The 13966-nt window shown below is 39.9% G+C and overlaps 1 protein-coding gene across 1 annotated transcript in view; it reads right to left on the bottom strand.

Annotated features, from left to right (window-relative positions):
* The window catches only part of rpgra (retinitis pigmentosa GTPase regulator a), a 51979-nt gene that overhangs the window by 32219 nt on the left and 5794 nt on the right, over positions 1-13966 (bottom strand). Inside the window, exons 8-11 of the mRNA XM_037539446.1 lie at positions 10765-10889; positions 10392-10646; positions 9944-10148; positions 9799-9848 (exon numbers count right to left, since the gene is read on the bottom strand). Coding sequence (XP_037395343.1) covers positions 9799-9848; positions 9944-10148; positions 10392-10646; positions 10765-10889 — 635 coding nt within the window. The remainder of the gene's footprint in view (positions 1-9798; positions 9849-9943; positions 10149-10391; positions 10647-10764; positions 10890-13966) is intronic.

The following is a 13966-nucleotide window of genomic DNA, read 5'->3' as shown; positions in this document are numbered from 1 at the left end:
GACTGTAATTAGTGTAAAATCCAATATTTTAACTTCTTTGACAAAAAGTGTCTCCCCAAATGTCTTTTACAGCAATTTACATTATTTACAGTATTTCTTCACCGTTTTTAACATTTAATTTGTCATTTACAACCATGTTTGGAGAACCTGTATGGAGCCCTGTTGTTAACACTAAGGATAAGCTATTAGCGCTATGCAACACTGTCAGGAGGAAATGTTACAGACCTGTTGCATGTTTATATTATTAGTTTTGTGATTAATTTATCTTAGGTGTTATGTATATTGTCTATATAGTAATAAGTTGCAAACTGTAACCTTGTTAAGTAATTAAGGTTAAGTCCTTGTTTGTTAATTCTCTTCTTGATACTTCTTTTCTTAAGTGCCTTGCTATCCCGTTGCTGCTGTATCACTGTAAATTTCCCCAGTTGTGGAACTAATAAAGGATTATATTATTTAAGAAAGACAGATGGTCACATCTGTGGAAAGTGCTCTTAAGGAAAACTAACACAAAAAGAAACAAGGTAAACTGGACTGTGGGTAGGAACAAAATGTTTAGGTTGTGGGTGGGCATGGGACAAATGGTGCAGATTTTCTGTGGGAGTGGGTGGGAGCAGTTTCCACATTTTTTGTAAATCAATACACCCCTAATTATTTGGCAACTACTATGAAACTAATCTCTAAATTAGGAAATTATGTGTATCGTTAGCCCTACTCACACTATTTTTGGTAGCTGCGTTAATTTCTACTTGAGTTATTATTTCATTAATACTTTTCCTCAGATAGCTTTAGGGTATGCTACCCCTCCCTGACAAGTACATTCTAACACTAGTGTGTCAAGTCTAAGGACATCCTTCCTTCATCCCTTTCCAAACAAAAACACATTACTGAGCCATATTTTTCCTACTGCATTAAGATGACATCCATAACTTCAATCCTTGTTTATTAACAGTAACCAGAACAACATGTGATAGCTGGCATGTGGTAACAACAGTGTTGGTGCTAAAGTGAGCATAATGTTATTGAAGGGTAACATAAAAAGTGGTTTATTACTCCATTTAATTTAAATCATCTTCTGCCTCCCAAAGTACATAACCTAAATAAAATCACCAGTATAAACATACAACAATGACACACATAGAAATTGTACACTTTAGCTAAAAGGTCATTTAACCCATGGTGATTATCCTGTCCTGCAAAATACTGGAACTGGAAAATGTTACTTCTGAATTTTTTGCCAAAGCACAACACTTGCAGGAAAGACCAATGATCCATGTTCCAAGTTCATTTTATGGTACACTATACCCTCACTGAGCACTTTTATTAGGTAGACCTAACATGTATCTATGATCACTGTCCATTTTATCAGCTGCACTTATATGGGAGCTCTTTGTAGTTCTGCAAATACAGAACATAGTCCATCTGTTTCTCTGCATATGTTGTTAGCCCTCTTTACCCTAATCTTCAATTGTCAGGATGCTCAAAGGACCATGATGGAGATTTTGAATAAATATTCTCTTGATCAGTAATCAAATAGATTAAATATTGTAATCAATAACAAAAAAGGTATTGGCTAACAGAGAATATGAATTCTCTCAAAAAACGGTAGGCCTTAGTTTGTCTGCATAAGAGATTCTAAAGACTGGAGAAAGACCAATTAGAGAATAAGCTAATGTCAAAATTTGAGAAGTAAATTAAATTACCCCAGGAATATGGTATATAAACTGTTATTTGGACCTCTGTTTGCACAGTTGGGTCTGTGTCATTTGATGCTGAAATAAAAAAGAAGCGTTTTCTCCCTCTTTCCACAAACTCAGCGTCTGAAGACTCTTTTCTTTTGGTCATCTTCTGAGAAATTAGAATTAGAACAGTTAGAATTTAGAACAGTTATTAGTGAAAGTGTTTAGTAAGTATTTAAAAAATTCTTTCTTATTCATAATATGTTGGAGGCCTGGGGTTGAAGAGGATAGTCCATTGTCATTAGTTTAAACACCTTAATGTCATTGCTGGACATCCACCAACCAAAAATATCTAGCCACCAGTGTCCTGTGTGCAGCATCCTGTGATCACTGATGAAGGACAACTGCTAGCTCCTAGGAAATGTTCTATAATGTTATTTGAGCATGTAACTGATCTGGTATTGCCCCTTTTGCTTTTTTTCTGTTAGATTGACACTTTCCAGACTGATGTTCCATTTGGATACATTTTGGGGTGTGGCATAGTAAAGCATGTCACATATGATTGCGCCTCATCATTGGTCCAAATCATTGGCACGATGCTGATAAGGCCTAGACCAATAAGCAGTGGCTAGCAACAGATACTACATAGCCACAGCAGTTTGGGCTTTTAAAATACTTGTTGCTCTTTGTTTGATTATTAGCCTTGTTGTTAGTTTTAAGTGGTCTTTCAGATATGTTAATCAGATATGATGTATCTAAAAAGACTGTAGATACAAGGTAAGTGTACCTGATAAAGTGCTCAGTGAGTGTATATGTGAAAGTTTAGACTCCTGATCATCCAACACCTCTTCTGAACTCAAAGTTATCAATAGGAGCCCTTCGCTGCAGCAACAGCCTCTACTTTTCTGAGAAGGCTTTACACTAGGTGTGCTGTGAAGATTTGAGTGCATTCAGAGCTGGACAGGTACTGATGTTGGATGAATAGGTGTCCAACTCAGCTCTACAATTCTCCAACTCATCACAAAGCTATGTGATGTTGAGGCTCCAGAGAACATAATTTATCTACTCTACCTGCAAATGACAGGGAGCTTTAAAGCCCTATAGCCAACATTTGGAATTTAGCATGGTAAGCTTAGGCTCATGTGGCTGCTCTGGAGCAAAAAAATACCTGTGACTGCAAGGGGTGCTCCTTAACATACAGAGCACTTGGTTTTAACAGTTCAAAAGAAGAAAACAATAGGCTACATTAAGTAATCTTTTAAGACTTCAATATTTGTCAGTGTTCATTCGAGACTGTACACTGCCACTGGACTCTGAAGTGTTCTCTGTAGTGATGAATCAGATTCACTATCTGGCAGCCTGATGAAAGAATATTGGTTTGGTGAATGTCAGGAGAGCACTGCCTTCTGGAAGGCATAGTGCTAAAATTAATTAAAATTTGGTAGCAGAGAGATTCTGATTAGGGCTGTCTTTCCAGGTTTGGGTAAGGACCCTTAGGTCAAGTGATGGGTAATGTTAATGCCACAGCACGCAAAGGCATTTCAGACAATTACATGCTTCCAATGTTGTGACAGCTATTTGGGGAAGTTCCTTTCCTGCTCCAACATTACTGTGCCCCAGTACAAAAGTGAGATTCATAAAGACTGATTTGAAGAGTTTGATGTGGAAGAACTCCAGTGGCCCCCACAGAGCCTTGACCTCAACCTCACTGAACACCTTTGGGATGAACTGGTACATCAATTGTGAGCCTGGCCTTCTTGTCCAACATCAGTGCCTGACCTCACAAATGCGTTTCTGACTAAATGGGCACAAAGACACATTCTCAAAGTCTTATAGAAAGTCTTCACAGAAGAGTGGATACTATAATGGCAGCAAAGGGTGGCCAACTCTATATGTTTTGGAATGTCCAACTAGCTTATATATGTATGATCAGGTATTCACAAACTTTAGCCAAGAAGTGTATGTTTCTGAAGTTTCTGTATACATGACTATGGAAATCATTTCAGGTCCAAATACTGAGGCAAGACATTGTTCCAGAACTGAGTGTCCTGTGAAGCACAAGGTACTTTCTTCTTTGCATAGTGATCTAGTTTGCCTTCCTTATTTCTTTCTCTAACTGCTTCTTTTGCCTGGGGCACTGCTTTAGTTTTTGCTTTGGATCCCTTCTTGTGAATTACTTCCATTTCTTCTTCTTCTTCTTCATCATCTTCACCTTCATCTTCTTCTGTTTCTTCATCTTCTGCTTCCTCCTCCTCCTCTTCTTCCTCCTCCTCCTCTTCTTCTTCTTCTTCTTCATCTTCTTCTTCTTCTTCTTCTTCCACTTCCTCAGATTCTTCCTCTTGCTTTTCTGCTTCCTCTATATTCTTCATTTCTTTTATAATCTCTTCATAATCCATTTCCTCCTCCTCTTCATCTGCTTCTTCAGCATCTTCTTTTTGGATTCCATTACTTTCTTCCTCTTCATTTTCTGTCCCTTTCTTCTGCTTTTCCTCTTTAATCACTATTCTTTTTACTTTCTTTTCAATTTCTTCCTTTCCTTCTGATTTTGGATCCTCTGCATCTACTTCCCTATTCTCTCTTCCATTGTTTTCAGCACTGTGTTTTTCAGTATTTTCTTCCATATTCCCTTCTTCTCCACCTGCCATTTCCACATTGTCTTTTTCTTTCTTTCTTTTAAGTTCTCTTCCCATCTTTGAGTTCTCTGTAATGCTAAACTTCTCTTGTACTCCTTGAATGCTTTGTTTGTGTGATTCTACTTCTAAACCTTTATCTTTATCTCCACCTTTCCTGTGAAGTTCACTATCATTTTCTTCTTTTTGTTCTTCTTCTTCCTCTTCTTCTTCCATCTCCTCCTCCTCTTTCACCTCAGCTTCATTATCTTCACCCTCATCTCCATCTTCTCCCTCCCCTTCTTCTTCCTCATTCTCTTCTTTCTCACCCTCAACTTCAACATGCTTGCCCTCATCTTCACACCCACCCTCTTTTTCTTCCATCATTTTTTCTTCACTTTCTTCTTCTCCCTCATCACCTTCCTCTTCTTCCTCTATCCCACTCTCCTCTTCCCCCTCTTCCCCTTGCTCTACAGTCCCATCTTCCTCTTCTTCACTTCCTTTATCATCCTGAGCTTCCTCTTCTATTTCTTCCAATTCTAACTCTTCTTCCTCCTGCTCTTCTTTTTGTTCCTCATCTTTCTCCTCTTCACCTTCTGTGTCACTTTGTTCTTCACCCTTAACAACTTCATTTGCCCCCTCTTCAGATGACTCCTCATCCTCTCCTTCCACTACCTGTTCTTCTTCACCACTCCCTCCCTCAATCTCTTCTCCCTCTTCTGTCTCTCCTTCATTTTCACTCTCTCCTTCCTCTTCACTCTGTTCTTCTTTTTCTTCCTCCTCTCCTGAAGCCTCATTCTCAAACTCCCTCTTTCCTTCTTCCTTTTCTTCTTTAGTCCATGATTGTTGACTGTCACTCTCTCCTACTCCCTGCATGGTCTCTTCATCTTTGCTCACCTCCTCATGTTCATCCCCACTCTCGTCTACCTCACTTTCTGTTTCTTCGTGTGCTTCTACATTACTCTCATTCTCTCCATCTCCACCTTCTTTTCCATCATTCTCTTGTTCCTCTCTGTCCTCCTTCTCACTGTCACACATCTCATCCTTATCCACCTCAATCTTATTTGCTTCCTCTTTCTCCCACTCACTGTCCTCCTCTTCATTTTCTCTCTCTTCTGCTTCAGTTTCTCCTTCTTCACTCTCCTTTCCTTCAACCCCTTCATCTCCACTCACCTCTTCTCTGGTCTCTCTGTCACTACTGTCATTCTCCTCCTGTTCTTCAGATTCACTCTCTTCCTCCTCACTTTGTTCTTCGTTTTTCTCCTCTCCTTCACTTTCCCTCTCTTCTATACCCTCTGCCTCTGTCTCTTCATCTCCACTATGGTCTCCTCCATCTTCCTCCTTTTTAACATCATTAACTCCCTCACAGCTTTCCTCCTCTTTTTCATTTCTCCCTCCCTCACTGCCTTCAGCTACATTCTGGCTTCCCCCTCCTTCTCTCTCTCCATCATCTTTCTCTGTCACAACTAAAGAATTGTCAGTTTCTTCCCTAAACTCATTGTTTTTCTTTTCCTTCACATCCCTTTCCTCTGACTGGTGTTCTGCCCTATTTGATTTTTCCTCTCCATGTGAAATCTGTTCTGTTTCTCCAGCTTCAGAATAACCTCCTCTCCTGCAGTTTTCTATGTCTGTACTTATTTTGTCTTCCTCAATTTGACTGATTGCTGGTTGGTTCAGATCTATGCAGTTCTTCTCTTCTTTCTGGTCTTGAAGAATGCTGATTCTCACTGATGGCCTCTTCCCAAGTACAGCAACACCATTTGTTTCTTGGGGTGACTGGACAGATGAATATGAAGATGATTCAGGCTTTTTTGCAATGTCACTAATTTGTGAAGTTTCAGAGGAAGGTTGTAGTTTATTGTTAATGCCAAGTTTTGCTGCTTCAATTAGGAGTGGCATGGAACAAGCCACAGCTGGGGTTGATAGAACAGATACTACATTATCCAGAGTTGGGCTCTGTTTGGCTTGTGGTTTCCTGTCCATCTCTTGATTCTCTGTTACAAATGCTTGTTCTGAGAGTTTTAATTTGCTTTTATTCACTGTTTTGCCGACCACTTCCTTTTCCTTTAATGGTGACTGACTGTTATCTATCTCATCTAACTGCATAATTGTTGGATTGAACCAGTTACTTGATGCTGGCTGGCTTTTAGCTGTGTTTGATGATTTACTGGAAAGCAACTGATTGTTTGCTGTGTTTGGTAATCCAATGACTGCTAACTGTTCTTTGTCAGGGGTTGACCATAAGCTGGATGTTGACTGTTCTTTGTACTGAGTTGATGATTTACTGGACAATGAGCTGTTGGTTTTTGACGAAGGCATGCCATTGGTCACTGCTTGGCTTTCTTCTGAGGCTGCTATTTTTTTAAATGTTGACATATTGAACTCAATGGGTGAGCTGACCATTTTAATACTGTCATTTGTGATTTTTTTACTTTTGACACGTCTTGTACACTCTTTTTCGTGGTATATGCGCTCAAGCTGAAACCTTGTGTTCTCACCTTCCAACCATTTCCCCTTTAGTTTTTCTGACATTCTTTTGAATTCCTGTCCTCCAACCTCCTCCCCTCTTGTGGCATGTAAAGAAACTGCAGATAAAGGACTATGCATTGCAATAGGGTTTTGGTCAACTGAAATTTGTTTCTCATGCCGTCCTTCATCTTGGTGGATGTCCTCATTTCGCTTTCTCTTTTTTCCCCTTATCTTGCCTTTGCCTCTTTTAGTACTACTCTGTATCTTTTTTGAATCCATGAGTTTTTCTGGATTTTTCACAGGTACAGACATTTCCTGTTTTTGCACATTGGCTTGGGTCAACTTTACCTCTTGAACTCTGGAAGGAGCAGAATCGACCTCTTGAACCTTACTGAGGGTAGATGTTACCCCTCTGTGTACATTTACCACAGGGTCTGATTTGTCTTCTTGAAATTTAACACCACTAGACTGTACATTAAGAGATTTGGTCTTTTTAGCACCTCTCTCTGTAGTACTGGTCTTGAATTCTTGTGCTATGAGATGCAAAGATGTCATATTTTGAACTTTTGTTGGAGTTCTTATTAATTGATGAACTGTATCTACAGTAGACTTGACCTCTTTTTGAATTTTGACAGCTGAAGCCTTGGGCTTTTGAACTTTGCCTGGACTGGATTTGAGCTCCTGTTGAACTTTCCCCAAAGACGTGTCTTGACCATACACTGCTGTGGATATAATAAATGTGTCTTGTTTTCCAGTTTTGATCTTTAGTTTGGCTTCTTCAGCGTTTCCCTCCATCATCATTCTCAAGGGAGATGACTTGCCTGTTGTTTGTTGATTATTGACTTCTTTTTTTTTACTTTTGATAGCCACAGTATTTTTTATGCTTGCTTTAGAAACAGGTTCACAGCATGACCATGGGCTACCAAAGGTTGTTTCTGTTACATTAATGTAGGCCTCTGGACAGTCTGTTTTGCATTTCTTATGCTTTATACTATCTGGGGATGAACAGCCTCTTTGTGAGTAACAGGACATAGACCCAGCCAAATGTTTAATGGGCAAGGCCTCACAAAGGGTAATGTCTGGCCTTATGCTTGCCTGTCCTACAGAGATCTGTCTTGACATCTTCTCTTTTCTCTGCCTGGGTTTCTGGCAAAACATAAAGAAAGTTTTGTCACCTGACATTCTCACCAGATTTTACCAGCTTATTTTTTGTGCAATGACCAGCATTAATACTGTGTATTCATGTAATATGTATTTTAGATGAAAAATATTTTCTTAATTTTGTTTGTTTTTTCCTACACCCTAAACTATTTTGGAGAAATTAGATTTTTGTATTTAATTAAGGGAACACAGAACCATTAGAAACACTTGTAAACCATTTGTGCCAATACTCATGCTCTGCTGAAAAAGTTATTGTTCCAAGTCAGAGCAAGTGAGTGGGTTGAAGCGAGAGCGGAGTAGGAACTGGAATGACATGCTTGGAGAGGCTTTTCAGGAAGCATGTGTCATTATTCTCTCTTCCTCCAAAATCGCTCCATATTACTAGATCCCGTGGGCCAACCAGTCTATATTTTCAACAAAGAATACCTCTGTGCGACATGAGCGATGGGGCAGACTGCTTGTACAGCTTGTACATTAGGACACACAGTGTCTGTGCTGTGGAACTGTTAGGCAGACCTACATACTGGAAATTCTCATCAATCACAACAAAGTTCTGCAGACATTACACAGAGTTAGTCTTGTGTAAAGATGATTATACCACGTGATTGTGGCGTCCGCCAGCTCCCCAGGCTCCGATGGTGGCTGTGAGAGCCCCGGCGAGGGCAAGGAACGAGTCCGGAGCTCCGCCGCCCGGGCCCCGCTACCTGTTTCACAGCGAGGCCGCTACTTGCCTGCGACGTCCTTCTCCTGCCGGCACTCGCGTCAATCTCGTCCCTCGGCAGAGCTCGGGCTTTGCGCTTCGCCCCCCGCCCAACTCTCGGTTCGTGCCCAGCCTTTCGGCAGGCTCTCACAGCCGCCATTGGGGTCCGGGGGTGCGGGCGCACACCACAGCGATTTAAAAAGATTCACCCGATTTCAACATGATTTCACTTTTAAATCATTACAGAACAATGCAGTAAACTGTAAATGGTTTAATTGAGCATGAAGTTTATTATGTAATTTTAAAGTGCTTAGTATGACCTCGCCCGGCTGTACAGATAACATCAATGCGATCGTCAAATTCCTGGCACACTCAATGGAGCATCTTGTTGTTACTGCATTCACGGCTCTATCGATGCGATTTCGGAGATCATCCAATGTTGTGGAACCAACGACGGACGCCCTGCGTTACTGTAGGTTCACTGCCGACTGATTCACTCTTATTAAAGTGGAGAATGCAAAACACTATTTGCTCAAGGGTCGTCATCTCCTTGCAGACTGAGGGAGCCATCTTCCGATGACAGTCAGCAACTCTGACCCCCTCTTTCAATTCATATATAATTGGTTCCGCGGCACTTCACGGTTGTACAAATATGGCACTTTGAAATTGGATGAATATTTTTGTAAAAGCATGTGCGTTTGTTTACCCTCGGCAGTTTTCTAGCTTGTGACTGGGACTTGGCTTCAAGACTATACAATCTGAAAAAAGTGTTGATTATTGTTCAATAACGGCCATAAATTAAATATTTAATTAAATAACGAGTGAGGCGCCCTGTCTATACATTCAGGACAAAATAAACATTACAAGAATGGATCATATGGAGCAGACATGGGGTTCTCTGACATGAATGAGGAGCAAGCAAGGAGTGTGAAATGGAAAACTTGGTGTCATTACAGAAAAGCTATGAGCAGAAATGTCTGCCCTCACATGCTCTGGTTCCAGTTTGGTTTAGGACGCATGAAAAACATTACCCATAAATAAAAGCTTTATGTTTTAGACTCTTTAGACTTTAGAATCTTCTCATTTTTAATGCAAATTTCATAAATATGCAGGAAAAATAACCAATTTTAGTTCACTGTCACAGCACTCCATTGTAGATTACACAGAGGCAGTTTTGACTTACCTTGTTGGAAGGACTAAATTTGTGAGGACCTCTGAAATCCTGTCTGTGTTCTGTAATATTCAGAGAGAGAAATACATTTTTCTCAACATCTTAAATATTAACTAATAATGTTTAAGCATATTAAGAATTAAATTGAGGTGTGTACCCGAAGATGAGCAAGGAGTACTATTGATGCAACAAGTTTCATTTTGATTGAGTGCCTCAGTGGATCCATCTGTGTGGGGGTGTCTGTAAGAATGTCTTTTGGAGGTTCTTGGGGGTGGTTTGGGAAGAAGGATGTTTTGGGAGGCGAGTCCTGTTGCTAAAGGAGGAAGATTGCGAAAGCATGCCCCAAATTGCTCTAAGGAACCCTGTACACACATACACACACATACACAGATTCACATACAGAGAAATACACACTCACAAATGTGGCTAATGGTCTGAGAAAATCTCTGTTAACCCTGCAAATTGCAAGTGCTCATATGTGGTTCCACATTTCAATTCCTCACTCTCTTAACTACACGAACTCCATATTAGTTTCATAAGACAACATAATGCATTCAAACACTAAATTCCAATATATGGTTTGCCAAGACTGATGAATTTCCAACCCGCTGTCTTCGTCTAAAACGTGCTGATAGGCTCCAGCGATGAGAGGCAGGTAGAGAGGCAGGGAAGATAAAAGGCTGTAAAACAGGTGTGGTTGTAGGTTCATGGACATCCTCAACTGTCTGTCCCATCAACATTGAGGTATAACACCTGTCTAGGCGTGGGTAGGTGACATCTCCATCTTCCAAACAAACATCTTCACTTTCTTGGTGCCGCAAGTGTGCAAATACCAGTGTGTGACTGGACCCACAAGCAACCTATGATGCATGAATATGTAGTCAGAAGTACAAACAAAACAAATACATAAAAAACTTAGGCAAATGTCGACATTAAATACATGCATATACACATGTTAAGTTAAGGCCTGGAACTCACAGCCATTACAGTGTAGTCAAGGAAGCGCTGGCTCACAGTTGGAGTGAACTGATTGGTGAAGTTTTCATCTCCAAGGCCTAACTTCCCATGATGACCATCTCCAAATGTGTAGAGGAGACCACTATCTAAATTAAAACACAGCAAAGCTTTGTATCTATGTCACCATTATTACTATGTCATATAGAGAAATAGACTTTGGGGTCTTTTTTGTGCAGGCACAAATGCATATTAATGGTATATCCCCAGCATACTGCTAACTGGGTTAGGCTTAAGTACATTTTCCCCATTTGCACCAAGTTTATATTGGCTAAGATTTATATATCTGCTTTTATTTTAGCTATTTTCAGTCTTCTTTTATTTTGGTTGAATTAAACAGTGATATGTAACTATGGGTGTTTTTTTTCACTGTATTTCCTTCAGTTACTTGTATATTTTTTTAGGGGTAAACCTAAAAAGAGGTAAACCTCTTTGATCTGTTCTAGTTGTGAAGTGCTATTTAAGTCAACTTTTTTTACTATTATGCTATTCATTGTGATTCATTAGATTTAAAATTAGCAACTCAAGTCTTACTGGCAGGCTGTGCTACATTAGCTATGTTTACTAAACTTTAGAGACAGAAGCTCTGAAATGGACAATATGTGGCCAGGCATATATTTAAAGTATACATTCAACTGAGCACTTTATAATGAACATAATGCTCATTCATGCAATTATCTAATCCACAAAAACTGGGATTGCATGAAGTACAGTACAGTGCATAAAATCATGTAGATACTGGCTAGAGGCTTAAGGTAATATTCATGTCAGTCATTAGAATGGGGGAAAATGTGATGCCAGTGATTTTGTCCATGGCATGCTTGTTGGTATAAATTGGTGCTTTAACTGATGATCTCCTGGGATTTTCACTTTGCACAACAGTGTCTAGAATTTACTCTGAATGGTGCAATGAAGAATAAATATCGAGTGGCAATTCTGTGGAAAGACTTATTGTTGATGAAAGAGGTCAATGGCAAACTGGTTTGACCATGTCAAACTTTAAGGCGGACAGGCTACAACAGCAGAAGACCATGTTGGGTTCCACTTCTGTCAGCCATGAACAAAAAGCTGAGATTATTTGGGTACCAACACTGGACAGCAGAACACTAGAAAAACGTATCCTGGTCTCAATTTCTGCTGAGGCACCTGCCTTGAGTCAAAGTCCTTGCTGATGGGGGTGGTGTAATGGTGGGGAATCTTTTCTTGGCAGACTCTGGGCCCTTTAATACCGATCATTACTTGAATCTACATCCTAGTATTTTTGCCGATCAATTTGCATCCATTCATGGCCACAATTTACCCATTTTCTAATGGCTAAAAGTTGCCTCAAACTGGTTACATGAACATGTGTCATACATTCAGCCGTCTCTGACGGAGAAACGGACTTCATCTCCCAGAATGCTCTGGGTGATCACTTGATGGATCATGTGCTTTCGGACTCCATCTTAGGAGAGAACTCAAAATACCCAAGAGTCTACGGCAGATCTTGTGTTTCCCCAACGGTCCTATCAGCGATCTCAGTCCCCAGATTACAGACTCACTACACCTGTACACATTAGTCAGTTTACAGTATTTCAGCCCGGGCTTCAGATAGACACATTGTGAGGTATTGCTATGTAATTACTGAATGTTTCCATTCTGTCTTTTTGGCCTGTCCTGTGTTTTGATCCTTTGCCACGTTTATCTCGTTTTCGATTCTTGTCTAGCCTTCTTGTACTGTTACCTGTTTGGATTGATCTGTGTATGACCTTTTTGGATTGGACTCTGACTTTGATTTTTTTTGCCCCTTTTTGGATCCTCTCATTATCGGGTGATTAAACTCTCTCTTCCTTTCATCCGCAAGTGTCTGGTACTCTACCCCGCCATTACAACATGAGAATGGGTTAAGTGTTCTTCAGTGGACTAAATAATCACTGGATCTGAATCCAATACAACACCGTTGGGATATGGTTAAAAGTTGTAGATTATCTATCATCAATTCTTTAGTTTTTTGTCTCTGTGAGGCCTGTGACATGTTCCTAGAGAAGGATGCTGTGAGAAGACATTAAGGACTTGGTCATATCCATCACCCTATCCTACCAGACATGGCAGTAGCCTGTGCTACAAGGGTTGGAAATCTATCTTTGTATAACTGGGTAAAAGATGACTATTTGGGAACCATTAAGGCCTTGGGCCTGACTGAGAATGACTTTTGCTGATGTCACTAAGATGCACACAATAGTCAGTCAACATTGTGACTGAATCTCACCAATGACAAATTGAATGTATTGAATTTTTTGAATGAGTGTTTTCATATAAATGGAAATTTTATTGCAATCATGTTGTTGTAAATTATCCATAAACAGGAAAAAGACAGCATGGAAGTGCCCCTGAAAAGTCTGCAGGAACTTCAAAGTGCAATCATGTAAACATAAAGCAGATTCGCAAAGAAATGTTTCCAACATCTTGTGGAATTTTGAGATCAGAGAGAGGACCTACCCAGTATGAGTATGTTGTTCATAAAAAAGTGCACAGTGAGTGTATACAGTGTAAACCGTGCTGTGAAAAAGTCTTTTCCCCATTAGATGTCATGTTTTTGCTAGTCACATTTACAAGTTATCAGATCATCCAACTAATAATCATATAAGATTGACAACATGATTAAACACAAAATGCTGCTTTCAAACAATCATTCCAGTTATAGAAAATAAAGATTTATTCAAAACCTATACCACCCATGTGAAAACGTAATTGCCCCTAAAACTAAACCTAATAACCTTTTGGGCCACCATTGACAGTAACAACTGCAATCAAATGTTTTTGATAATTTGTGATGAGTCTTTTCACATCTCTGTGGAGGAATTCTGCAGATTGCTTTAATTCAGCTACACTGGAAGGTTTGGAGCATCAACTGCCTGTTTAAGGTCTTGCCACAGCATTTCAATGGGATTCAAGTCAGAACTTTGACTCGGCCACTCCAAAACCTTAATTTTGTCTTTTACACCATTCAGAGGTGGGCTTATTGTGTGCTACAGATCATTGTCTTGCTGCCTAACCTAACTGTGCTTCAGCTTAAGGTCACAAACTGACAGCTGGACATTCTCGCTCAGAATTTTCTTATAGACAGCAAAATGAATCAATTATGACAAGTTGTTCAGGTCCTGCACTCCGTCCAAGCTAACAACAC

This window comes from Pygocentrus nattereri, chromosome 6 (genome assembly GCF_015220715.1).
Source record: "Pygocentrus nattereri isolate fPygNat1 chromosome 6, fPygNat1.pri, whole genome shotgun sequence".
NCBI classification, from domain to species: Eukaryota; Metazoa; Chordata; class Actinopteri; order Characiformes; family Serrasalmidae; genus Pygocentrus; species Pygocentrus nattereri.
The sequence above is the reverse complement of the archived record's forward strand: the minus strand, read 5'-3'. Positions and strand labels throughout refer to the sequence as shown.